The sequence below is a fragment of the Typha angustifolia genome, chromosome 8 (genome assembly GCF_048772165.1).
Source record: "Typha angustifolia cultivar Huaian chromosome 8, ASM4877216v1, whole genome shotgun sequence".
Taxonomy (NCBI): domain Eukaryota; kingdom Viridiplantae; phylum Streptophyta; class Magnoliopsida; order Poales; family Typhaceae; genus Typha; species Typha angustifolia.
In genome coordinates, this window is record NC_133246.1 from 15,164,136 (window position 1) to 15,191,648 (window position 27,513).

Here is a 27,513-nt window from a genome sequence, read left to right on the forward strand (position 1 = left end):
TGATGCGTAGAAGCAACAAAAGAGAGGGTGGATTTTGCAATCTGAGCCTAAAAAATTGCATTAATTCCTCCCACGCCCTCAGCAGTCCATAGAATAGATTCAATACGAAGTTTTTAATTGCTTATTATATTGTATGATCGGCAAACCTCATGATGATTAATGAAACCATGTCTTTTGATTTCAGTGGGCCGGCCCGATACATGTTGGGCCCTACTCTAAATATCTCATTGGGCCCTTACAAAACTAGTACGTTTAAAAGTTAAAAAAGGTCATCATATTATTAGGTCTGGTTGGGCTTTATTCTTTATATTCTCGTGAGCTTATAGATTAATGAGAAGTTATATGTTAAAGCACCTTATTATCTAGGAAATTATAACAACTAACCTAAATTATGTACATCGAGTTCAAGTTCAAATGTTTATAAAGTAAAATTGAAATCAACTTTTTTAGTTTATTTTCTAAAATATTTATAAGTTTCTTTTTAGTCCCCGAAATATCTGGCACGGTGAGAACCGACACGTTTCTTCCCACTTGAGAAATATGCAAATATCTCCCCCACTCGTAGGATGGACGGCTGAGATCTTCCCACGAGGACGAAATAAATCGCCAGAGCCTTCTGCTCCTCGAACCCTTTCAATCCAAAGAGGAGAAAGGCGAGGGTGGGAGGGAAAACCAAACCCCTCTCCTCTCCTCTCCTCTCCTCTCCTCTCTCTCCTCTCGATCTCGAGGCGGAGAGAGTAGCAGCGATGGACTCCGTGCAGAGCCCGGTATCCTGCGCCTCGGCGCACGATAGTGGCGCGCAGAAGGAGGTGAAGGCGAAGGAGGCGGAGGCGGAGGCGGAGGCGTGGCAATCCCGGGTGGATCCATTCCTCGTGGAGGCCCTCGAGAACCCTCGACATAGGCTCATCGGTAGACCCCCAATTCTTGATTTGTGTTTCCTTTCGGATTCTTGTTGTGCGATCTCTGGATTGGATCTCGAAGGAATTCTGCTGATCAGGTTTGCAGTTAAGAAGGTTTTGATGCGGGGGGAGATGGTTTTTGTTTCTTTTCTTCTTATTTTTTGTGTAATTGGGATGTTGAACTTGAATTTGATGTTTTGAGGAGAAATTGGTGGTGCGGATTTGGTCGCTGGGACTTGATGCGGTTTTGGTTGGGTATTTAATTATCTCTCTCATTCTCGATAGATCTGTTTTCTTGTTTGATTGCTTAAGAATTGTTCAGTTTAGTCATGCAATCTTGTTTATATTTAGGTCACTAATTTCTTCATGTGATGAGGTGGTGCAAGTTTAAGATGAAAATTAACTGGCGCGTCTAGTGGTGATAGTGCTTAGCCCGGTTGCTAGTAGTTGTGGCAATTAAAGAAACATAAATCTATCAAAAAGAGGAAATTTGGCTGCTTTCAGTTTGCTAAAATATGGTCATACATTAGTGCCTCTTCCAGCTTTGATAGCAAATGCAAAATTGTCTTATCTGATGCCTGACTTCAGCTTTCACATTCCTTAACGATGTTAATTTGTAGTAGAGAGCAATTCAAGATCTTGGTCATTCTATGACTTCTCATTGTATCATTTACATGTAATTCTGAGGTCTTGGAATGCCAACAAGATTTGTAGGTTCCTTTATATCTTCATATTGTTATATAGAGGAGACAATAAGCACTTGGTACTTCAATTTGATGGCAAAGTGATTGAAGAACCTATAGACTTCTCAAATTTTATCATACATTAAATTGCAAGTTGACAAGGACTTTGTGGGTTAGCCTTGTTCATTTGTTTAAGTACGTTGCAGGAGATCCGTTTATTTTCATTACTTGTATGATGCTTATGTTAATGAACAACTTTAGATTCTTCTATTCAAGAAGAAAGAATCGGATAGGTGTTGATTTCTGCTAAAAATGTAGAAAATATTTGTCACACTTTCTTGATCAATGATTTTATATCTATGAGCTTCTTTTGTATTTAGTATTGGTTCTTGGTTAATGGTAATTAACTATTGGTTTTGTATAAAAGGATCAGTGAGAATCCTGTTTACTGAACTTTTTAAGGGGCATATTGCTTTCTTTCTTGTGTTTCTTGGTTGTGTTCTGAACTTCTGGTTGGTTTTCAGTACTATTTTCAGAATAATCCTTGTTAAAACTTAATATTTTATTGTATTGCGCTTGTCTGTTTTAAAATTAGTTAGAAGTTAGAAGCATATATTAACTATGGCTAAAACTTTGAGAGTCCTGTAAACAGTAGGTGCTCTTCTGGCGATTAATTTATATTCCCTCGAAAAAAAAAATGTAGATGAAAAATTTCCTTTGGAATAGGTATGCTGGAAAAATAACCAAATATATTAGCTACTGTTCAGTTCTAGAATTTAGTGTATACTTGAGAATCAAGTTAATTCAAATCAATCTTGAACCAGGAGTATAAGGCCTCTTTTAGACAAGTACCGCCTATTTTTGGCTGAGTCATTCGATCATAATTTGGATTTTTAAGATGAACTTTCACCACAATTATATATTTATACACCAAAATAATATTCTTGGTCCATGGACACGATAAGGAGATTTATCCTGATTAGACTGGTTCATATCCTATATCAACTATTACTGTTTGGTTGGAGGGTGTTACTAAGTCATGTGATGGTTGATAGGGAGTAGGGACAAAATGGACAGGAGAAAGGGTAGAGGCAATTGACATCTTTTAGGCTAATTCCAAATAATAATCACCTTTGCTTATCTCTTATCCCACCTCAGATGGGAATTAGGAAAGTTGAGATAACACTCCCTTGTCACAACTTTGATCGAAATTGTCACTTATGGATCCGATTTGTTGTTTGGTAGAACATTATGTTGATAAAAAACACCCAAAAGGCGGCTAAGTTTAAGATTTGCATATGATTTGTCAGCTTATCTTAAAATTTTATCGCCTTTCTTTATCCCTTACACCCTGTGCCTCCCAGGCAGGTAAGAAAGTTGAGAAACATCTCCATGTCACAACTTTGACCAAAATTATCATTTTGAGTTCAATTCATGCTTGGTGAAATTTTGTGACGAAAAGGAGTTTACCTTGGGATAACTTCCTCATATCACATATCCGAATGGAGCATTATATTAAGGTTAATCTATTATTTGTCATATGCTCTTTCCTACTATTTATGATGTTAAATATCATTGGAGCTGATTTTAAATGTCTGTTTGAAGGGATGATAATTTATTTGTCCTGAAGGATTTCAAGAGAATATTTAAACGATATAAAAGAATAAGCATGCCTTTTAATTATTCTATCGCTTGAAAATAATGCCTTAATATCTTTATCCTGTAGTGTTGCGGATGGAGTTGGATATACAGAAATTCATGCAGAACTCCGATCTGCATGAATTTGAATTCCAGCATTTTCCAACCTCCTACCTTCGGTGTGCTGCTCATCGTGTTGCACAGCATTATGGTTTAGAGACAATGGCAGCAGGTAGCATAGTTGATGGTTCGTGCAGCAAAATAATTGCAAGAAAAACATCTGAAAGCAGGTCTCCGGCTATTTCTTTATCAGAAATTCCTAGTAAACTTACTGAAAGTGAGACAGCAGAGCACTTGAAGGTCGTTATTCGTCAAAGACCCAACAAAGCTTCCCAAAGTGACGCACTTGATGTAGAAACCAAGAAAAGTCTCATGAAAACTGTTGAAGAGAGGAAGGAGGAATATGATAAAGCACGGGCTCGCATTTTCTGTGATTCCAATATTACTGACATAGAATGCCCATTTCCTACAACTACAGCCGATAAAAGGAACTTGTGTTTGGGCAAGGACGAAATTGCAAGATGCAAACGTCTTGTAGAAGAGAGCGAGAAGATCAACATAAAGGATAGTCCTCCTAGAGTTGCTGTTTTTAGAGACAGGGAAAAGGATCGCTATGATCCAGATTATGATCGAAGTTATGAAAGGTATCAGCCTATTGGGTCTATCATTCAGTACTTCCATTGCAAATTTTGATCTGCATCCAATTGCTTCTGTTAATTTAAGAATGCAGATAACCACTTCAACTCTTTTACAGGTATGTTAGCAGTGTCGTGCCTGGCCATAACTACAGCCTAGGGACATTTAATGCCCTTCAGCCTCCAATGTTGCAATATGAGGCAGGTTATCTTCAGTCTGGTAACTTCCCAAGAAATCAAGCTACTTTGAACTATCAACCATCTGACACAACTATGAGCCCCGTTAGTGGTGTTGGTTGCCAACAAACTTTCAGGAATGCTGTCTATGTGCAATGGCCCATGCCTTGGATGATGCACCCACACTGCTATCACAATCTCACGCAAACCATCCAGGTAGGCATATGTATCCATCTAGTGTCGTCTGGAGTTTTAACAGAGTTGAACTATAGTTTCCCATTATCTCAGTGTATTTAGGTTGGAAATGTTCCAGTAGACAGACAACTCTTGACAAAACTGTTTTCTTTTGGTGTATACCAATATGTGGCGCTGGATGGGTCAAAACAGATCTAGTTAATTAAGCTATATTGTGTTGTGACCACTGACCACTACACAGCCTCTCAATACGACAGCCCTAGCTGTCATTTACCAGGATTTGAATTAACTGCTGTGCTTGTGCAGGTTCCATTCTACCAGAGCTTTGATCACTTGCAAAATGGCTAGAAGAGACTTCTGGATACATGACATATGTTACTTTCAAGTGTGTTCAGCTAGGAAAGATGCTCTGGATCTCTAAACTCTTGTTCAATTGTAGGCACTTTGTTGTAATATTGACTTCATAAACTTTGGATGTCTTTTTAGCATATTATGTTGTTTCTGGTGTATTCTATTTTCATTGGGACTATTGGTTACCTAATTGTTATGTTTCTAAATAAGAGAGGTAAAGATTGAGAGAGAGAGAGATTCTTCCTTTCCTTCTTTGAAGAAAAAAAGAAGGCTTATATTAGATTAAGAACCATGGATACAGAGAGCTCACTAACTCCAGACGCCAAGAGCTCAAGTGTGGATATACCTACAAATTTTGCATTTAAAGAAATGTTGAATAAGAAGAAAAATCTCATCCACAGACCACAGGATGTTTTGTTTGTAAGGAGAGAGTCAGTCTCTATGGACACCTGACAGATTAGAATTGTGGCAAATAAAAAGAGAGGAAAGGAGCAGCACTAGACGGAGAATCCATCAATTTTCACCTTTTATCCACCCGGTAAAAGAGAGATTACCATCTAATAAAAATATTCATAAGTTAGGAACAGAGTTAATTCTCAAACCTTATTTCGGATATATAGCTGATGATGGCTTTACTCCTTAGGCGCTTTCATATGGAGAGAGTATTTAACTTACCCTATCCCCCGAATAAAGGATCTACAAAATAATAGGCCATCTTGGAATTTGCTCATTATTGAATAAATGCATAATTGCAGACCCATCAAAAGGATGCCAGATGCGTGCACCAGGCGAAGCATTTGTTGCTTCTATCAAAGTAACATCTTCGTACTTCGCCTGACGTAATTGATAGATTCTCCACCAGAAGGGATTAGCATTTCATCAAAAAAAGATTGGCAAATTGGCCCACATCAATCCATATCCACAACACTGTTACCGACTGTGATGTGGCCTCACGCTTCATCATGCAGGAGATATTTCTCACTTCCTTCCCCTTTCCTGTGTCTCTCTTGTCTATATTCATATTTTCTCCCAAAAACAGAGCCAAAATAAATAAATAAAGATTCTGTTACCATGGATGACTAACAAGAAGATATGTTACAAAATGACAAAATTCAAAAGAAGAAAATAATAATAATAATAATAATAATAATAATAATAATAATAATAATAATAATAATAATAATAATAATAACCTTTAGGTAGAGGGGTAAGAGATCCCATCTAGGACGCCACATCGCGGGAACTAGCAACAATAACAAGGTATTGCATGTGATGTGCCACACCTTGTGCTGAATTACTGGTCTGTGGCCACACCAGCTCGAGGAAGGATACAATAAACACATCATGCCTTTAATCTGATTGCCCTTCACTCGATTAGCGACGAAATACAATCACATGCAATAGATCTCGTACTTATCCAGCCTAACGTCTAGATGATATAGCTCTATGTCTAACAAAAAGAGAGATACACGTCCAAGGTGCATCCTCGTTCAGGCTACAAGTATACCATACTTGTTTTTACATTTAAAATGATATATTCAAAAAGTTTTACCCTAGGAGATCAAATTTATCTCGTGCTATCAATAGTATAATACATAAAACTAGGGCATGAAAAGACCATCACATACAAAGATTTTCACGTGAGAATTATAAACCTAGATAAAAAAATTTAATTCAAATTAGAACTAATTATTAATAACCACAATAATTATAATATTAACCTACAAACCATCTCTGCAGTGTCTTGCTCACACAGACCTACGGTTCATTGCTTTTCACCATTAATTCTTAACCTTCAAAATTGATTATTCAATCCTAATCATTCTCAAAACATAGTTCTTTCACATCAAATACAGATATAATTAATAATTCAACATGTTCTATCCAAAGTCGCTGGTTGTTATCCAAAAATCTTTCTAAGGATAATCAAAATGGTCGCTTAGGGTGAGGTTAAAACTATCTTAAATAGCCCTCCCAAATAAATTCTTAAATACCTTAAAAAATAATTCATGAAGTCAAAAAACGTAGATTCATACAGAAATTCGAACGCACTTAAAAGCGTTCAATCCTAACAAGAAAAAGTTCTCTAACATTGAGTGGGTAAAACCGCATCTTGAAATTATGTTTTGCATTAAATATCTTGCTGACTTCCTCTCTACACTTGCAACAGTGCTCATAGATGAAACTAGACTATTTTTATAAACAAAAACATATTTTGATTATATTATTAATTACAACAAAATAAAAAAATCTTGTAATCTCCCATTTTGACAATTTGTGATAAAATCAACAATCACAAAATCTTTATAGAGCATTACACAAGTATTTAGTGAAATCAAAATAAAACCAAAAACTTCATCACTAATACCATATGAAATACAAGTGTGGCTAATCATAATAAATGAAACGTACTTATATTAAAAGAACATACTAGCAATTAAGATACCAAGTCATGACAAAGCAAAAATTCAAGTCATATCACTCCTTTCCAAGTCTATTGTTTTCTACAATTATCAAAATAAGAATATAATATTTTTTTCTATGTGTCCTCATAATCCTTATACAAATTATTCATACAACGTTAACTTACTTTCAAACTAGATATGCTCATCCAAAAGTTGCATCACAAATCTTTTGTTCTCATTTTAAAAAAAAATAAGAGAAATAAGAAACGATCAAAACCAACTAATCCAAAAAAAATCATAACCAAAGATAAAACAAATAACTAACAAGAATATCCAGTAACATTCTGTTAGGGCATGCATATAAATAGGTAAAATTCCCCTAGCTAAGATATATCACTAAGGAATCAATTAATAACACCGTCCCGTAGAGGTGCCTAATGTGCTCTTGAAATTGTCTTTTCTTTCGAATATCTTGCTGACTATCTCTCTACACTTGTGATAACACTCAAATATGAAATCTAAACTCTTTGGCAAATTCGACATATTTTGATTACATTGTTAATTACAAAAACCACAGATATAATTATGACTAACAAAAAGAGATACATGTTTAGCTTGTAACTCAAAATAAATTACAGCAGAAATGTAAAAAATGCCAATCCAACAATTCAATTGCCAGAGGGAAAGAGAAAGCTAAATGCTGTTGCTAGGCCACAATAAATTGATCAGGACATCAGTGGACAAGACACTCTTTTTATCTACCATTAACTTCTGATAAGCTGATCTGTTCTACATGCTAAAGAAACTTCAATGAGCTTTGATCTGTTGTTGTCTGTAAGGAGATGTGCTAGATTACCTTTAAAATGGCTCTACTGCTAGATAGAAAGAAAGAGAATAGAAATATTATTCTAGTTAATAACTAACTTTCCAAACTTCACTAATAACCCGGTTCTTCAGATAAGAATATAAGAACAGCCAAGGATACTCACAATATGCTAAACTAACAAAAGAAAAAAAATTCAAGAAAGAAGAAAAGATTCAGCTTAGCTGAATTAATGTAATAACTTATTATAACTTGTTGCTAGACACCAAAATGGACCGTACAACCCAGATTTTTTACTGTTTGTAACCTGATAAAGATTGCATTACTTCTGTTCTGCACATATCTCTAGCACCCCTAACTGCAACTTCTCTGGAAATCAAAAGTTAGTTGACCTTATTCCCTGCTTACGCTCATTAGCATGAGCCATCGATAAAACAGGACATATAATGCCATGACTTTCTCATTTATTGGACATCACTCAGTACACAAAATCAATTGTTTGAATGGAAGATGAATTCCACGATAATTTTCATCTTGCTCATCTACCCTTTCAAGGATTAACTCACCATGTGTTTAACTGCAATCACTTGCAGAGTGATGGTAAACTGGAAATGCAACAGATCGGACAAAATATTGAAGCTCACGCTAATCCTTTACCTACTAAGTTCAACTATTTTCCGGCTTATAACAGGAGTTTTTTGCCCACAAAAACAATGGAATGTTAACTGTATTAGCAAAATAATTAACTTCATACTCCTAATTTGTGTCTAAGAGCGACCTGATGACCAAAAGCTACATCGCACAATCAAGAATTGCATCATTCTTTTCTTCGAGCTACCATCAGAACTTATTGACAGAAAGTAATCAAGTTCAAAAACGATGAAGTTGAAGCATGAACTGTATAAAGGGATGTAGTTTAAGATAGTAAAAACTACATATTTTAATCAAGAGCAACCTGATTGGCCAAAAATTGTGCATAAGAGCAAAAAGCTACAAATTAGAATCAAGACTTGCATCATCAACTCTTTGAGCTAGCAGCATACTATATTGGGAGAAAGTAATCAACTAAGAAAACCGAAGTAGAAGCATTAGCTGTATGGAGAGTGCAGTTTAAGAAGGAAATAAGATACATCCTTAAACAACAAACACAAGGTAACCATCAGTCATAACCATTGCACTAAATTGCAGCCCCAATACAACATAGTGCAGAAGTGATTCCCGAAGAGACTTAACAATTTCAAACAATGGAAAGAAGTCAGCATAATATATTTGATCATGAGTAAAAGTTCAAACTGTAGAGAGTATCTGGTAATATGATAAAACAAAACCTATAATTTTTGACACAATGAAAATTTTAAGATGGATGAAAGGGTCACCTAAAACACAGAAGAACATATTTTGTCCATATGCTATCTGCTGCTAGTGCACCTATATTACCTTATAACCAATATAGTGCTCATACATTTCAGGTATATTAGTTAACAGTTTATCTGGAGTTGAGGATAATTTGCAGCCTTTCCTGAGGCAGTTGCTTCACAAATCTGTCTTATAACCAATATAGTGCTCATACATTTCAGGTATATTAGTTAACAGTTTATCTGGAGTTGAGGATAATTTGCAGCCTTTCCTGAGGCAGTTGCTTCACAAATCTGTCTTAGCAATAGTATTTGGACAATAACATCATAATTTAAGCACATATAAAATGGGCAATTATTCTAATTAGTTTTAGGGAATCAAAATTATGCTCCTAACCTATATTTAATTTTCACTGATCAGCAGGAACTGTGGCAGAAAATAAGCAGAGAAGTCATGGAGAACTCAGAAATTGTACAGTACGCATGAAATTCTGATGGGAATTATATTATATTGACATAATTCAACAATGCCTTCATCTACATAAAACAGAAGTTTCAAGTCATTTAGTTTAACAATGACTACTACAACAAGAAACCACTCTAACCAAGTCGCTCTTCACAACATAATGTAAATAAGTAGGAAGAAAAAGAACTAAAGTAAGCTAAAAATCTCTACAAATCTCTCATACATGATCTCCTCGTTGCTGAAGCACAGGCTTAAAAATTTGAAACACATGCACAACTTACCATGGGAATATTCTTGAATTCCTCCATCTTTCTACCGATTATTTGGTGATATTACCAACCTCCATACCCGACCTCCATGTTCACCCACCACTCAACTTCAATTCTCACAGGTGACACCAACAACTAGTCCAGTACCATGAAATGAGCAGAACCCACTGCATTAGAAGAAATCTCCAGAACAAAGATGACCAATTAATTACAATAGTATGCAAGCTAATTTCCAGAGCCAACGAGCTACTCAGAATTGAATTAGATGCTGAAAGAAAAACTAGAGGAGATAAAATCATATACCTGAACTAGTCATCCCCTGTGGGGAAAAGAGTTAGAACCCTCCTTCCACCCTCTCCTCCCCTACCGCCAGACTCCAAATCATCGGCATACGTAGGCTGCATCTGTGGTGGGGTCACCAGCCCACCCACCGGCGGACCGACCATCCGATGCATCCCCGGCAAAGGCACCGACCGGCTCAAGAATCCATGGTCAAAACCCACGGCGCCGTTCCCGGCCGGCGACCCTCCGAATTGCCCTAATTGTCTCTGATGGTGATACAGCTGCTGCTGCTGCTGCTGCATTGCCGCGGCCGCCGCACCGATCTGCTGGTGGTGCTGCAACGCCGCCACTGGCACGAACGGCATGTACGGCTCTGATCCCCCGGCCCCGCGCCCGGAGAGGAAATGGTGCGGCACCGGCCCGGAGGCGAACAGCTGCTCGGTGGCGGCGTCTCCGGCGGCGGCGGCGCCTCCGCCACCGGAGGAGCTGAGACCCTGCATCCGTTTAAGGTAAAGGCGGTACTTCTGGAGGTGGCTGGCGACGTTTTCTCGGGTAAGACCGTCGACGCTCATGAGCTGCATTATAGTCTTGGGGACGGCGTTCTTGATCCCAAGGTGTGCGACGGCGTCGACGAAACGCTTGTGTAGCTGCGGCGTCCACACCAACCGCGGCCGCTTCAGGGTCCTCGCCGGCTCGCCGCCGGAGCCTGCGCCACCGCCTCCGGTGAGGTCGCCGGAGTCGAAGTCCGGCGGAGGAGGCGGAGGAGGGGGTTGATGGTGGTGGTTATGGTGGCTGTGGTGCGGCGAGGGATCGGCGGCGCTAGGGTTAGGGTTAGGGTTTGGGATGTCGAAGGCAAGGGCGAGGTCGGGGGTGATGAGGGTTTGGGAGAGAGGGGTGAGCTCCTCGGGTGTCGGCAGCTGCTCCTCCCACCGCGCGAACCAGTTCGGCTCCTCCTCTTCCCTCATCCTCCTCCTCCTCCTCCTCCTCCTCCTCTATTCCTCCACTATTCCACTTCGCTATTCCGACTTTTCCCTCACTAGAATAACTTTTGAGATGGTACTGGTGGTAGTGGCGGTAGTGGTGGTGAGTTAGTGAGAGAGAGAAGAAGAGGGGAGAGGGATTCGAGGTGGATCGTTCTCTTTTTTGTTTTGGTCTCTTCTGCTCTCTCTCTCTACCTCTTTTTCTCTCCCCCTCTCTCTCTCTCTCAATAGCTTCACTTCTCTCATTAGTTGCTTCGTTTGTTTGTTCTTCTTTTACATAGCACCGCCTACATTTTACTATTATTACAAAACACATCTTCCTTTTCTCGACATATTCGTAAACCCCCTACTCCTCTTCCCGCAATAATCCTAAAGCACAGGCGGCGACTTGCAAAAACGAACCCCTTATTTTGTTCGCTTGCTGGGAAGTTATTCTTTGCTTTCTGGGAGACCGAGTTCATGAGCGGGGCAATTTTATTCCGTCTTTTGGGGGCAAGGGAGTGGTTGTAGCTTGCAAGAGTCGAGCAGATCTCGCGGGTTCGCACAAAAACCCCTCGGAATTGGACACAATTACGACTTCAGGACTCCCGTGGGTTCGAGATCTGGCTGGAGTTGGCTTGTCCTCATGTGGGCTGTCCTGGAATAGAAAACGTGACGCTCGTTAGAAGGATGTGGGACAGTTGTAAGACGAAAGAGATTGGGATAGTTTTATCCCCATCGTTATCATCAATAATTGAGCCCAAACCAGGATTATAATAATTAAATAAAAGGTGTTTATGATGCAAAGATTTTATCTTCACAATAGGATAAGTGTCTTATTCGCCCTAACCAAGATGGATTACTTGTACAATAACCTTTTTTCGCTCCTTAAAACGGAGTTAGATTTGGTGGGTGGAATAATCCCTGGTCCATTGACCAAACCACCCCTATTTGAATAGTTACCTCTCAGTAATCTTTTCATTTATTAATTAACCTACTCATTAAAGGAATGACACTCCTTCGGTGGGGCCCAATTAAATTCCTTTCTGAAATTATCAAATAACCAAAAAAAGAAAAAGAAAATCAAACTAGTTATCTTCTCATAATCCTAGTGGCAATTCCGTCAATAAAACCATTTCCAGGGCCAGTAAGGACAGCACAGACATTTATGAGATTTTGGGCACTATCCCTGGAATCTAGGGAGACAACCGGAATTAGTTGTGCCCACACATCCTTTCGACTTCTCGGAAGTGGGCGATCCGAGGTGCGGAAACAACCAAAATTACCAATCTACCCTCACTCACCGCCCCCTCCCCTCCCCTCCCTTATTCTCTCACCCGGGGATTTATACTCGAATAAGGTAGGTCAGGTTCGATATATTTATCGGTCAACAGTTGGGTCCACCAACTAAGCCTTATCCCAGGGTTAGGAGAATATTATAACATTATATGCAACTTTGCTCATTTTTATGATGTGAAAGGATCTTTTCCCTAGTGGTCCATAGTTTAATGAAAAGCTGATGCAATTCTTATGTTCTCAAGAATAATACATACATACAGTGGACTGCAAGTCTTTCAAACTAATATATAATCCTTCGAATCTTATTTGGTATTTATTTATTAAGATTATCCGAGGATGGTGCAAAAGCTCTCTTGTCTAACTTTGTTACTACTGACTTTTATAATTGCAAAACTATATACTCTTAATTATTATTATGTGAACTGATCACATATAACAAAGTTTTATCAGTTGCCATATATAAAAAGGCTTTTTTGCACGCTAAAACCTCACAAATTCCCATAACCCCCGATTCTATTCTGATATATATAACATGATCACAATAGTCCTTTTGAGTTACTGCAACCTTTTTTTTTTTCTGAGGCAAATACTTTAATACATCTTTAAAAATTATAATCTTAATTCAACGGCTATAATAATCGGTTTTTTCATACTCAGTACCTGTTTCAAAATCATATTACGTAAGAAAAATAGTATATTAGTTAAGAAGATTTAATTACGTGTGCCTAACTTCACAATTTTCTTATTATACCCTTGAAGATCTTAACCATTAGGTCTTCATTAAACTGATTGATAAACAATTAACTTTATGGTACAGAAGAAGCATTTCTTTATAAGTTTTTTTTTTCTTCCATTAAGATTTTTCTCTTAAATATAATTATACCTTAATTATAGGAGATATCATTTAATATTAAATAATTTAAATTTGATTATTTGGAGATAAACTTCAATTTAAATATAATTCTCTATCTCTATCTATTAAAAGTTAATTTAAATCAATCTTAAACTAATGGGAGATATACGTAAATAATAAAAAATAATCAAAAGGATACAATGTAATTAAATTTTCATCAAGTTAATTGTAAAAGACATAAGTATCCTTATTTTGATATTTATACATTACTCTCAATTAATGATATATATGTCTTTTATTTAATAAAATATTAAGATAATATAATTGTTAAAAAATAATGTGCAAGATTATATATTACACTTAGATGGAGAGAGAGCTTTAAGAAGATAGCATGGCGTTCATCTGATCTCATGGGATAAGATTAGTGCTTGTAATTAAAGTAGTTGTCAAAGGAGGCTTTCATAACAAGTGAAATTTCCCACCGACTGCGACGAATAATCCCCTCAACTTCCTCATATCCTCATACTGTAGTCTTCCTTGCAATAAACAAGCTGTCTCAATCTACCAGTCCAGCAATTAGAACTTAGAAAGATGTCACGAACTTAAAATATCTAGATTTGTTCAACTATTTTGATATCTCTAATGTCTCACTGATGGAGAGAAGCATGGGGTTGCAAATCTAGGTGCTCATTTATATATATATATACTTTAATTCCAGGGTCATGGTCGTATAATTGTATAATCCCACAATTATGAAATCTACCTACTCCCCATGAAGAGCCAAGACGATAAGTTTGATATAAAATGTGCTCATAAATATAGTTTAATTTATCATTTATTTAGTGTCCCTTTCAAATATCCCTATAGTTATGCCTAATATTAATTTTTTTATTTGTATCATGTAGACCATTCAATTTTTCCATTCAAACTAACTAAAAGTGTAAATTCCCATCGTGCCCTTATGTTATTGATAATTATATTGTTTAAATAAATATGAATTTTTATCTATATTTTTAAGATGATTGAAATTTGTTCTTTCATGATTGTATATTTAAAGAGAGGTACATCATGGTAATTAGATGATAACTAAGTTTCGAAGCTTATAATATTAGATTAGAGAAGATGGAATAAGCTGAAAATATATTTTGGTTTGAAATTTTAAGGCAATTTTATATTCAGAATGGTGTGAAATTTTAATTTAATTTAAAAAGATTAGTAATTTAATTTAATAGTTTAATATTAATTTAAGCTAAGTGGGTGTATTTTATTTTAATCTAATAAGAGTACAACAGTTCTCCGAATGCATAACGTAACTGAGGGATTCACACAAGAAGATAAATAAGGGGGTCAAATTACAAATGAGCCCAGCCCAAATCAGGGGGGTCTCTGTTATGAGCTAGATTGGGCCGAAGGCTAAAAGGGTAATTAGGGCCCAGGCCCATTTAATCTAGCGAAGTGAAAGCGCGCACAACGCTGAGCTCGTCCCAGTGTTGGGGAAGAGGCGACGAGCCATGGCGGTGGAGATGAAGGAAGAGGAGAAGCCCAAGAAGACGGCGGCTAGATCTCGACTCATCGTTCGCGTCGGTGCATTCCTCGTCTCTCACAGTGTGCTTGTCAGGTACTGATTCTATCTCCGCCTTCGGACTTGTTTCCTTTATTGCTTGGGATCTGAGACTAGGGTTTCTTTGCGTGCTATTGTTTTGACTCATTGTTGTTCGCAAATTGTTGGAATAACTAGCGTGGTGTGCTGCGTCGCGGGGTTTGTAGCTCTTCTCCTGCTTCCCCTCTTGGCCAAGAATACTTACATCTCCGAGAATGCTCTCATGCCAGGTTACTTCTCAAATTTTTTATATTTTTGCGTTTGGTTCGGTTTCTATAGCGTTATTCTGTAGGATTTGCAATTATCAGTTCTGCATTTAATTTCGACTAGAAATTTGTAAGAGTGCACCGCACCCAAAAGCAGTCTATTGTGTTCTCTAGAGTATTTTGGATTGTAGCTCTATAAAAAATCTAAGCTCAACTTCGATATGGAATTAGGTTCTTAGGGATACAGAAACAATTTTAATGAAACGAACCACTTTCTCTTTGCATAGTCTAGCATGGTCAGCTTATGGGAGTCTTTAGTTTACAATATTTTACCTGAAATGGAAGTCATTTGGCTATTTTCTTTCCATTTTGGATAATATGACTCTTTCTGAAATGATCTACTTTGATGGAAGCATAGGAGTACTTTACGATTTTTTTACATTATGCAATCTTAGTCCTGGAGTGTCTGTAATTGCCTAAGGCCAAGAACTTCCTGCCAATCTTCATTTGTGTGAAATTTGACCAAGTGAAAGTTCTGCTAACAGGGTCAGCTACCCCAGCATTTTCAGCTCAGGATGTCATGGAAGCTAACCAGTTTGTTAAGGATATCATTAGCAAACAAACTGAGAAAGAAGGAGCTGGAATGTATGTTTACTGGACTCCTGTTTGTCTTTCTTTATGCATGAACTTTTTTCAGATGTTACTTGTTAGTCATGATGTAAATTGTATGTTGTCTCTCTCTCTCTTTCACCCTCCCTACCCCTCTTTGCTGGTTCCTGTGTAACTTTGCTAGTTTCATTATGACAAGGTGTTCCCTCTTGATGCTCCTTTGATTTTTTGGTTTAGATTTTAGGATGTTGAGTCATCCAGATCTGTTACAGAAGATGAGCATCTCCAAAATGATGTCAGCATACCTGCCTTCATTGGCTCTCTTCCATTTGCCTGATTTTAACAGAAAATTTCCATTTTCGTTTCTTAATCTAATAATGCAAACTTTTGCTCGCCTCTTAATCCAAATTGACTCTTGTACTTGCTTGTTGCCAGAAGTATATTATCTCAAGTTATAGTGCTTTCAAAAAATTTCAACTCCAGATTCTTGTTAACATTAAGGGATGAAGAATCTTTTAAATATTGGAAAATTTTGCATTTATCATCCTATTTTTTTATTAGACGAGTCATTTATCACCCTATAGTTTCAGCAAATTTGTTGTCCAAATCATGCCTTGTAACTTCTTCTAAGTCGACTGGCTCATGTTTGGATACTGATTAAGAAATTATGCTTCTCTAGGTGAGCAAACTGATATAGGCATTTCATTCTCGGCGAATTACAATACACTTCTTTGTTTGGGATTAGATTTTTTTTTTTTGTGATTTTATCCTAATTTTTTGTTTTTAACATGTTATCTATAAGATAGCTGTGGATCTTAATATTTGTGAATATAACAGAGAAGTACCAAAATTCATTGGGCAGCGAATGGGAGATGTCGGTGCTGAAGTATATAACCACAAGTTCCTGCCTCATATTAATTATTTCCACCCTCTGTATTTCTTCTCTCCCATGCCTAATACTGGGATAACAGAAAATAACAAAAGCTCCAGATCCTTTGGTGTGAATTCTGTTGGCATTATACGAGCCCCTCGTGGTGATGGAAAAGAAGCAATTGTCTTGGTGAGTCCCTACAATTCACAGAAGATTGAACCAACTGAAGCATTATCGCTCGGCCTTGCTTTCTCTATTTTCTCCCTTCTTAGTCGAGCTGCATGGTTGGCAAAAGATATTGTGTGGCTAGCTGCTGATTCACGATTTGGAGAGTATACCTCAGTTTCTTCGTGGTTGAATGATTATCATAATCCTACTTTTGGGCTTAATTCAGGAAATTTGGATGCCAGCGTGTGCTATCCAAGTGTTTCTGATGATCACTGGGATCACATTACAGTAAAGGAGAAAGATACTAAAGTTTTTAAACGTGCTGGAACTATGGGTGCCGCTGTTGTATTTAAGGTAACAGATAATAAAGAAAAGGATGGAAGAGAGGGCCTTACCATCTTTGCCGAAGCATCTAACGGCCAAATGCCAAATTTAGACCTTCTCAACATTGTGCATTATTTGGCAGTTCATAGACAAGGTATGCGTGTAAAAATTGGGATAATTGGTACCTTACTGAACTCTTCATGGCTCAAGTTTGCTGGTGAAATACTGGAACGCTTTGGCAGATTTGCTAAAAGTTTAAATCCAAAATGGAAGTTGGATGTTACTAGTGCTGAGTATGTTGAAGGAACTGCTACCCTTGCAAGCTCTATGTATTATCAGGTGATTGAGATGTCAGATGCTATATGTTACTATGTGAAATTATTTGGTTCTTTTATCAAGCTTATCTGTTGTGCTTTTCATTGCTTTCAGGCTCTTGGTGTCCCCACTGGGCCACATGGTGCTTTTCGTGACTACCAGGTCGATGCGGTCACTCTTGAGCTTTCACCCAAATTTTATCCAAAAAATGAGAATGCCCAATCTGCATTCCTTTTAAGGAGCGGCAGGTTTGTGTCCATTCACTTCTTATTTCTTATGTTTTTGTTGTACGAGACTTTATAGTTGGAATCCCTATGGGATTAAACACTATCTAAGGCACTAGGAAGTAGGCACTAAGTACACACTTAAAGAAGCAAGTGCCTGGTACCAAAATGGCACTTGTATGCAGCAAGGTGCTAACTAGCAAATGAAATAGAATCGATGGTACCCGTGTTTCAATAAAATAACACAAAGATTAACCGATCAATGACAAGAGTTTCAGTTTTTTGATTTTTTGAAGTACCAGGTAATATAAATTTTGAAAAGTTTCATCAATAAGAAGTTATATACTAATTTTAAGATAACATTAATCGATGAAATTCAGCATTAGATATCGCCTGAGAATTTGGTCAATTCCGGATCATTTTTGTAGGTGGTCCTGCCACTCCTAGTCAGGAATGGCTGGTCTGCCATTTGTAGTTGTCCAAATTCCAAACTAAGATCCACTGCAATAAACCAGTAGGCCTTAGATATATAGCATAACAAATAGTCTTGCTATGTAGACACTCTATATTGCAGCAAAGTCACTGGATTATTCTTAGGCCTGTAAATACTCTGATAGCATCCATGAAAATGCTTTAATGCAGGTTGATTGAAGGAGTCGTGCGATCAGTGAACAACCTCCTTGAGAAGTTCCATCAATCGTTTTTCCTCTACTTCCTAACAGCTCCAAACAAATTTGTTTCAGTTGGTGTATATATGATTGCATTTGCGCTGCTTATCTCTCCCCTTCCCATCGTTGCTGCTGCTCTATTCTCTAGTACTAAAAAACAGGAAGTTCCAACAGATGGAGGTGCTCAAGAATGCAGTGATACCAATACTGAAGAATCGGAGATTGCTTTCGGATCATGGAGATGGCTTCAAGCTGCAAAAGTAGTATTTATTATCCACCTATGGGCAGTGATTGTCTCATTGCTACCATATTACATCTCAAATGTCCCCAACTTGACATCCACAATCAGTATGTTAATGTGGGTTGCATTATCCATCTTCACCCTTGCAGTTTTGTATCCTCTCTCTGGTTCCTCTTGTTCTCCCAGTGTTGACTGGGAACTTCTGAAGGCTGTGACAGTTGCTGCTGCATCTATCGGCTTGGGCCTTATGTCAATCATCAATTTCTCAACTGCTCAGATGGGAGCTATGCTTGTGGTTCCGATGTGCTTATTTTCACGGCCTCTGAAGGCTGAGATGAAGATAAATATGTGCATTCGAGCGGTATTGCTATCTTGTAATGTAGCTTTGGCTGTGCTGGGATTCCCACCAGTTGCACTGCTGATAGCAAGAGGTTTATCTGAAGGTTTTGCGAAGGTGAGCGTAGGAGATTTTTGGGAATGGATGGAGTTCCTATGGTCATGGAACAGTGCCACATATTTATACCTTCTTCTCGTCCATCTTCCTTGTTGGCTTCTATGTATGCATGTATTATTTCACCCTTGTCGTGGAGGTGTTTTAAAGCATAAGCAGCAGTAGGCAGCTTCATGTGGTAGATAAAAATTTTAAATTGAGGATCATTTGTTAGACATAGGGAATTTTTGTTTTCCTTTTGTTTTCTTTTCCTAGCACATTGTGATTGTGATAAATTTTATTGCATAGAGATGTCAGTGCAAAAGAGACCTTGCTCATGATTTTATAATTTATCCTAGATTTGATGATGAGTATTCTATCGAGATGTTCGAGAATTCCTTCCACTGCAACCAAATTAATTAGTACAATTTCCATCAATTATCTGAGTTCTAGAAATCAATCTCAGATTATCAGACATATTAAATTTTATCATTGTTATTTTAAAGTGATACAAATAAAATTAATTAGTACAACTTCCATCAATCATTTGAGTTCTAGTATTCGATTTCAGATTATCAGACATAAAATTTTATCGTCATTATAGGAGTGGAAATGAATTAAGATCTAACTATTTGGGTAAATATATATTTTTTCCAAATTCAAATATAAAGAATATTTATGCATTAATTTTAAGAGAGTGAGCATCTCATGTAGTCATCATGTTAAGTGCTTATTCTCTTCCTCGATAATTCCAATCCCCACAGAAGGAGTTCCCCCTCTCTAACCCCATGGCGTCCCCTACTAACCGACTCCTTCGGTCCCTCCACCGTCTGATCTTAATCCAACAGCCCTTCTCCCCGCAACGCAGCCTCCCTCTTACCACCGCCGCGGCGGCGCCCATCTCCTCCTCCCCGTCCACTTCAGACCGAGAAGAGAACAAGAAGAATACCGAGACCGACGATGCCATCTTCATAAAGCGCCCGATCTCGGCGTCGCCTGCGAATTCGACGGCGACTCGCGACGACACGTCGGTTACGATGCCGACTTCCTTCATGACGGGATCCATCGTAGGGAAGCGTTTCTACAAGGAGGCGACCACGCGGTTGGCCGACGACGGCAATGGATGGACGGTGATGCTCGATTACAGGACGCTAAAGACGCCGTCCAAAAGAGCGCTTAAGCTTCCAACCCTAGCTCTCGCGAAAGCAATCGCGGCGGAGTGGGAATACCAGGTTGGCTTCTTACTCTTTTGTTTTTGCTTGATTTCCTTGTTACACTTCAGTTTTTTGTTCTTGATTCTTTATTGGATCGAGTTGGATTATGCGAAATTTCTCCTTTTCATCAAATGTTGTTTAAAAAAAATTGAACTTGTTTCGTTCGCTCTCTAGCTTCTTGTACAAATGTGGAATTGGCAGGTGTGTTGATTCTGGTTGCTTCAGTTGATGTTGGATGTCTTCAGTGAGTATGAATTGCCCATGTTTTGAATAAAAGAGAAGGCCAAAGATAACCTAGGAAGTGAAGTACTTTCCCTATTTTGAAAAATTCTCTTGATATGGTGCTATACTGTTGTTTATTCAAAGATTGTTGATTGGTTTTATATGTGGGAATTGTTAAGGTAAGTCATCGTGCCATTAGCCCAGTACCTTATCCTATAATTAGTAGCTAGTTTCTCTCTTACCTTGATAAGTTCTCTAATAGCATTGGGTTGATGATTCTGAAATTACTGACAGAATTAAGGAGAAGGTCCATGAAAGAATTTATGGATTTTATGACCGAGTGAAGGGCTGGTAAACTCTGGTGTAAAGGTTACAATAGTTGTTGGCTGGAATATTTTTTATTAATGATTGGTCATTGGCAGCACAGAGAAGATGAAAAAAAGAATCACCAATATGCTTTCATTAGTTCATTCAAGTGCTCCTTTTTCTTTCTCAATTTTCATTTCCTATCTTGGAAGAATATTAGAAGACTCAGATGATAACATACGGAAATCCTGAACATCCTTGGTCTTCCTAAGTCAATTATTGAGACATGACTCTTTTGGCATAATTGGATCTTTAATTTCAGCTCCAAGAGAGGCCACATTTTGACTATTCCTCGCTAGATAAAAATTAAAACCCAAAATCCTGGCTTCAAATATCAGTACATTAACTTGGACTCTCTAGGCATGTTCCTTCTTATTTCAAGTTTAAACTATAATTACATGAAGTACATTGAACTTGATTAAAACTCTAATAGTAGTATCCAAATGTTGTGCTTGGACATCCGTCTTGCAAACATTGATCAAGCAATTATGCTAATCCTAAGTACTTCAGAAGGGATCGCCATGAGAGAACAAAGGAAGTCATGGATAGAGTCCACCCAATTGGTGGCAGTTCAGGCTCCACACAACCTAGTAACACCCTCCAAAGGAAAAATAGTCTGGATGATCAAATAATTTTATTTATGGATTGAACATACTTGGGGGGAGGGCACATTGTAGCAAAAGAGGAGAAAAATGAGAAGTTTAGGAGGTGTAAGTGATATTTGGCTACAGGGATTCTATGTAATTATCCCTTATTTATAATTCATAGAATTTCATGTGGAAGTATGTTTTATAGAGGGCATTGACCCAGTTTCCTGCCCCTCCTTTTTTTTTCTATTTAATCCTCTTTACCATTTACAGTGATATTTATATTGAGTTCTTTGTGTATGACAGCAAATAGACGGGATTCGACCTTTCACTATGCCTCTCATGAAGCTCGCTTCTACTGCACAAGATAGAGTCCCACTGACACGTGTAAAAGTTATCGAGAATTTAATGAAGAAGTTCCATCAAGATTTGGTATTCTGCCGCTCTCCTGGTGATAGTGATTTGACAAGAGGAGTCCTCAGTAAGTTTAATCCTCCTTGTGTTCTCCATTTTATCTGAGGCAAAGATTGATGATGCAAGCCATAAAGCAAAAGGAAGCAATCATATCAACACATTTTCATACAATGAATGAGCTTCAAAATGGTACTGGGTTGTTAAGTTACATTATAAAATGTACCCAATGAGCTAACCCTTTTCCATTGCTTTTCACTTCTAGCTGTTGTGATTGACCATAGCCAGTGAGACTTGATAATCTTGATGATAGTCAATTTCTACATATAACTAAGTCGAGTTTTAATGTAAGGAAACAGCCATTTAGGCAGATGCAAAGTGTATGAATGAAAGATGGGAAACTGGCAACTTCTGTTTTCTTGTTCAGTACTATAACCCCCATTATAACTTGGTCCATAGGGAACCATTCAGTGCATCGACCTATGCACTAGACACATCTAATGTGTACATTTACTTATACTGGATGATTGTATTAATGTTAAGAGGTGTCCATTATGTATGCATCTAATCTTGAAACATCAGATTCTTAGAAAGTGTTGAGTTGTCATGATGCAGCAAATTTCCTTATAGTGCTTGTTATCTTGGATTTGTCCCTTCCTGATGTTTGATGATGATTCGCAGAACAACAGGAAGAGAAGATTGATCCGATACTTGACTGGATACAATCTGAATTTGGATTTAAGCCACTAGTGTACTCATGTTTTTTTGGGGGCAAGCAAGATAATGGCCTCACTAACGCTATCGAAAATGTTTTGAAGAAAACAAGTGATTATGAGTTAGCAGCAATTGATGCCATGGCTGCTGCAGCGCATTCGTTGGTGATTCCATTAGGAATTTTTCGAGGAAGGTTAGGTATTGAGGAGGCCATTGAATTGATCAGGCTTGAAGAAGATCTCCAGGTTCTTATTAGGCCCTGAGTTTTCATTTTCTTTAGTTCGACTTCCCCTGTTTTGTCGCTTATCATTTATCATTTTCACTTGCTCTATGTTGTTTATTTGGTTAGATTGATCGATGGGGTTTGGTTGAAGGTGGTCATGATGTTGATGTTGCTGATCTTAAGGTGCAAATCTCATCTGCTGCTGTTTTTCTCGGACTCTCACAGACACTCTGAAACCTATCTATCCACTTCTTTTGTTTCAAGGACGGCCCATGTGATATCTCAATTTTTAAGAGCTTTTAACTTAATTTCAAGTTATTTATTTGATAGCAAACTACTCAAATGTGATGTAGATTGTAATAAAACAAGGCTCTTTAGTTGGATAAACTCATAGTAAGCAAACCAGAGATCTTGGAAATTCAACTCAACATTTGGAACTGCCACCTTTTGTAATCGAAGCAAAATGTTATGTTGTTGTGACATCTAACGAGAGTTGTCTCAATGCTTTCCTTGACGAATAGCTTGATGTCAGCTTTGTTGCTGTGTTCTCCTTTAACTACGAAGGTCTACTTATTCCAGAATTTAATATGCAGTCAAAGTCTCTCATGTCTTGGGCTCTGCCTTCCATGCAGTCCAAGTTCTAAAAGGTCTGCTTCAAACTTCTGCTCGTAATGTTAGATGTTAGATTTGAGTCAACATCTGAATACTCTCCTATACTTTTGTGTTGATCTCCTTGCAGTGCTATCATCTGAACCACCAACCACATCTCTGCTGTCCACCGACAAATGCTGTTCAACCTTGTTCCTCCTCCAGTCAATTCAAGGACAGTGGTAAGTGCCTATTACTGTGTATTGTTATTTATTGGGTACAAGAAGCCCATATAGTTTGGTCGGATAGAGATCATTCGATTGCGTATCCGCATCCATAATTACATAGTTTTATCCTTATACGGATAAAGATAGGGCTGCCAAAATATTCGAGCCGCGGTTACACGTTTAGATTAAGTGTTATATGTTGGAATATCGGCCGTTATTAGCTATACTTTAAAAAAAGAAACATTTTTAGGATTTAGGGAGTCTAGGGTTTCTTCTTATATTTTAATATGTTTTTGATTTTTTAAGAAATATTTTAGTGACTTGTTAATCTCAGCTTTCCTTCGTTCTAAATAACTTTTTTTTTCTTATTTTAAAATATAAAATTTTATTTTAGAATAACAATTAAACATCACAAATTCTATTCTAAAATATAAATATTATTAATCAAATTTATATTTATATCACACTCTTACTAATTTACTCTTAAAATTTATCGTATCAATTTACTGTATATCAAATTAAATAATATCTATCATAATTTTACAAAAAGAATAAATACATATTTTCTGTTTTTTCTACCTTATATCATCAAAAGTAGTTATTTTATTATTATTTCAAAACATCAGTAAAAATAAAAATAAGTTTTCTTAAAATAAATCTCTCATAATAATAATAATAATAATAATAATAATAATAATAATAAAGTTACTATTTTTATTTCAAACCGTATTCCACGTACGAATGAGGCCAAAGCTCATCCTCCTCCTGTTCCTATGTATATATAAATATACATTATATATATATGAAGCATAGGGAGCTACCGAGAGGTCTGTGTCATAAAATATTCTCTCCTTCCTTGGACTATAAGATTGACCATCGTAGATTATTGCGTCACTTGCCCTACAGGCGAGAGCAGGTTAAAGAGAGACAAGGTTAGGTTAAGTCGTACCACCATGGCCATTAAGGCCATACCATGTCCCTTCCAACATGGCTACGTTCACCGTTGTTTCAATTTTTAACTCTACCTCTCTTGTGTCCTTATCCCTTTTCTATCCATCCATCTATCCATCTATCTACCCATGTTATATATATAGAGAGATAAGTCATAGGATGCATATGCTTTTGTACTAGCTTTAGGTTTATTTTTAAACCACTTTAGTGAGCACTATATTAGTTTCATATTTAAACACCAGTTTAAGGTAAAGTAGGTCTAGTAATCCACTTAAACTTCTCTTCTCTTCCATTTACTAATATTTTAGATTTATTAGTAAAATTTAATAATTATTTTGCCCTTCAAAAAGTAATACTTTAATCAACTATTAATTTCACTTCATCCACTTTCATTGAGTTGCTGACAAAATATTTATATCACATCATTAAACCGGTTTATGACTAAATACTTATGAAATAGGAGTAGCTAACCAGATTTAGAGTTACATCCAAACGTCAGATAACAGTGCAACTTGTCCTAGTTATTAGGGAAAATTAAGTGCGCAAATTGTTCCTTACCTTTTCTATGTCATAAAACAAATAGCTAATAGTTGCTGACGGTGATAAATTCAGAATATATGAGCATAAGTTAAAAAGGAGATAAATTGTAATTTACCCTCTATTTATTAGTTACCACTACCAAGCTTCTTCTTTTTTGACGTTTTTTACTTGTGAAGTGGTACACGTTACAGAAGAGCAGAGAGAGAGAGAGAGAGAGATGAACAAGAAACCAACCTGGTGGGATGTAAGATGTGAGAAGACGCGGGCAAGGGTGGGTGAGGGAATATCTATACGGATTCCATGCCCATTGGCATTACTGCCAAGGATGTGACCACAAACACCCTTTCTGCGTGGATTTTGCGTGCATCTGGGTCTCAAACGAGCCCACTTTGGCTCCCATCAAGGCATAAAGGATAGTGACCCTTTCCTCTACGCAAAGGTTAATTTGTTGTTTTTCTGATCATTTAATAAGAGTCTCTAACAAAGTCTTTACAAGTTTAGTTATAAATTTAAACTTCAAGCTATATAATAATTATTTAATATTGAAGTTGATTCTGATAAGAGTTCATTAGTTTCTGAATACATCTCAATCTCAGTTGTTTCATACAAACATGTTATACTGGATGTCTTACATTTAATGGCGTGTCGTTACACGCAATGGTCCCTTATCTTCTAGGACTTCATTCACAGTTTGTTTTGGGTTACTTCCCTTTGGATCTCATGAACTAGCACTTGTTAGGTTGGCCCATAGTGTCTGCCATCAGTTGATATATCTTTTCCTAGTCTAAATGATTCTTAAATAATCCATCTCTACGGACCTTGTTCGATATCTGACGCTGACTTTGCACCAAAAGAGGATTGATTACTGATGAAAGATTAGGCAGGGAGTTCTGAGCCTATTGACCAAAACCTGTTCCTTTCTCCACAAGCTCCATGTCGACTGGTATAAGCTTTTAGCCAATTAGTCAAAGACACCCACAAAACTCTTTTGAGACTGTCATTGAGATTCACATCTTTTACCAATAAGTTAGCATTAATCTTAAGATGTGGAATCTTGTCCTCATGTACCTACACTGCAGGAATAATGGCTTTTACCTAGTCCCTTTTCCCCTAATAATTATGCACTTAATTAGCCTTTTACACTTGTTCACATGTCACACCCTATATATTTACATTACCTCACCTCACCCTCTCTGTCTCCCTACACTAATAGATACATATATATATATATATATATATATATTAATATATAATCACAAAATGGGACATGAAACATAGTGGCTTGGCTAACAAGTTTGTCTATCAACCTAGGGTTCCCCCAGCCGTTTTGGGACCCACCCACCTCCATGAAGGCTTATAATTAGGCCATCCACAAGCCAAGTTTAATCATCACTCCTAGCTAGTGATAGTCCTTCCTCTCTCTCCCTCTCCCAAGTCTTAGTCTTGTCTTCTTAACACCATCATGGAGCAATCGGCCTCTTCTCTCCAACTCTTCGGCTCATGGGCGAGCTCATACACTCATAGAGTCCAACTAGCCCTCAAGCTCAAAGGCCTTGAGTTTGACTACGTTGAGGAAGACCTCACAAACAAGAGCGAATCCCTTCTCCTCCACAACCCTATATACAAGAAGGTTCCTCTCCTCCTCCACCTCGGCCGTCCCATCGCCGAGTCCATCATCATCATTCAATACATCGACGACGTCTGGCCCGACCTCCCCATCTTACCTGCCGATCCCTACGATCGCGCCGTCGCCCGCTTCTGGTGCCACTTCGCAGACGACAAGGTTCAATTCAACCAGCCTCTTCTGAAATAATAGTGTAATAACATTTTTTTTTTAAAACCTTTTTTCTTGTGCTTCCAATGTAGCTGGGTCCGGCGGTCGGCGCGGTGTTCGGGTCGTCGGGCGACGAGCAAAAGGCGGCGGTCGTGCAAGTCCACGAGAATCTGAAGCTAATCGAGCACGAGCTCCGCGAAGGAGCATTCAAGGGGAAGAGATTCTTCGGCGGGGATAAGATCGGGCTGTTGGACATCGTACTCGGCTGCGGCTCGTACTGGCTCGCCGTGTTCGAGGAGGTCACGGAGGTGAAGCTCGTCGACGCCGAGGCCTTCCCCCTCTTCCACGCGTGGCTTCGGGACTTCGAGGAGCAGAAGGAGGTCAAGGAGACGATCCCCGCCATTGATAAGCTGCTCGAGTACGCGCGGAGCATCAGAGAGATGATGCTGAGTCACAGCGTTGCTGCTGCTGCTTCTACTACTACTACTACTACTACTCCAAATATTGCAGTTGATAGTAGCAGTTAAGATGCGTTTGACTCTTAGTAGTTAATATGGTCATAGTTTCTCTAATTAGCACTCTCGTGTGTTGTTGTGTTGTGTTGTGTGCTGTTAGTATCAGTAGTAGTATGGGAATGTGAGTCTTTTGTTTGAATTCAACGGTAAACAACTTTGCTATCTATAAATATTAT

General features: G+C 37.9%; 5 protein-coding genes across 7 annotated transcripts; 4 read left to right on the forward strand and 1 right to left on the reverse strand.

Annotated features, from left to right (window-relative positions):
- Positions 1-619: 619 nt before the first annotated feature.
- On the forward strand, positions 620-4,867 carry LOC140764689 (uncharacterized). The gene is made up of 4 exons (XM_073103385.1): positions 620-909; positions 3,309-3,924; positions 4,035-4,308; positions 4,594-4,867. The coding sequence occupies exons 1-4, from the start codon at positions 747-749 to the stop codon at positions 4,633-4,635; spliced, it is 1,095 nt and encodes a 364-aa protein (XP_072959486.1). The 5' UTR covers positions 620-746; the 3' UTR covers positions 4,636-4,867.
- Positions 4,868-9,691: 4,824 nt separating this feature from the next.
- Positions 9,692-11,598, reverse strand: LOC140765340 (transcription factor MYBC1-like). Of its 3 annotated transcripts, none has more exons than XM_073104377.1 (2): positions 10,260-11,598; positions 9,692-10,123 (listed from the first exon to the last, which is right to left on the reverse strand). In XM_073104377.1, the coding sequence occupies exon 1, from the start codon at positions 11,201-11,203 to the stop codon at positions 10,265-10,267; it is 939 nt and encodes a 312-aa protein (XP_072960478.1). In that variant the 5' UTR covers positions 11,204-11,598; the 3' UTR covers positions 9,692-10,123; positions 10,260-10,264. The 3 variants fall into 3 exon arrangements, with proteins under 3 accessions (XP_072960478.1, XP_072960477.1, XP_072960479.1); XM_073104376.1 differs by having other exon boundaries at positions 9,692-10,139; positions 10,260-11,597; XM_073104378.1 differs by having other exon boundaries at positions 9,692-10,091; positions 10,260-11,596.
- A 3,219-nt stretch (positions 11,599-14,817) lies between these two features.
- LOC140765863 (uncharacterized) lies at positions 14,818-19,373 on the forward strand. The gene is made up of 6 exons (XM_073105153.1): positions 14,818-14,967; positions 15,088-15,179; positions 15,701-15,800; positions 16,602-17,466; positions 17,557-17,690; positions 18,309-19,373. The coding sequence occupies exons 1-6, from the start codon at positions 14,861-14,863 to the stop codon at positions 19,189-19,191; spliced, it is 2,181 nt and encodes a 726-aa protein (XP_072961254.1). The 5' UTR covers positions 14,818-14,860; the 3' UTR covers positions 19,192-19,373.
- Positions 19,374-19,724: 351 nt separating this feature from the next.
- Positions 19,725-23,243, forward strand: LOC140765225 (uncharacterized). The gene is made up of 4 exons (XM_073104199.1): positions 19,725-20,237; positions 21,701-21,875; positions 22,487-22,764; positions 22,869-23,243. The coding sequence occupies exons 1-4, from the start codon at positions 19,794-19,796 to the stop codon at positions 22,974-22,976; spliced, it is 1,005 nt and encodes a 334-aa protein (XP_072960300.1). The 5' UTR covers positions 19,725-19,793; the 3' UTR covers positions 22,977-23,243.
- A 3,092-nt stretch (positions 23,244-26,335) lies between these two features.
- LOC140765226 (glutathione transferase GST 23-like) lies at positions 26,336-27,513 on the forward strand. The gene is made up of 2 exons (XM_073104200.1): positions 26,336-26,831; positions 26,915-27,513. Exons 1-2 carry the CDS (start codon positions 26,511-26,513, stop codon positions 27,347-27,349), a joined length of 756 nt encoding a protein of 251 aa, XP_072960301.1. The 5' UTR covers positions 26,336-26,510; the 3' UTR covers positions 27,350-27,513.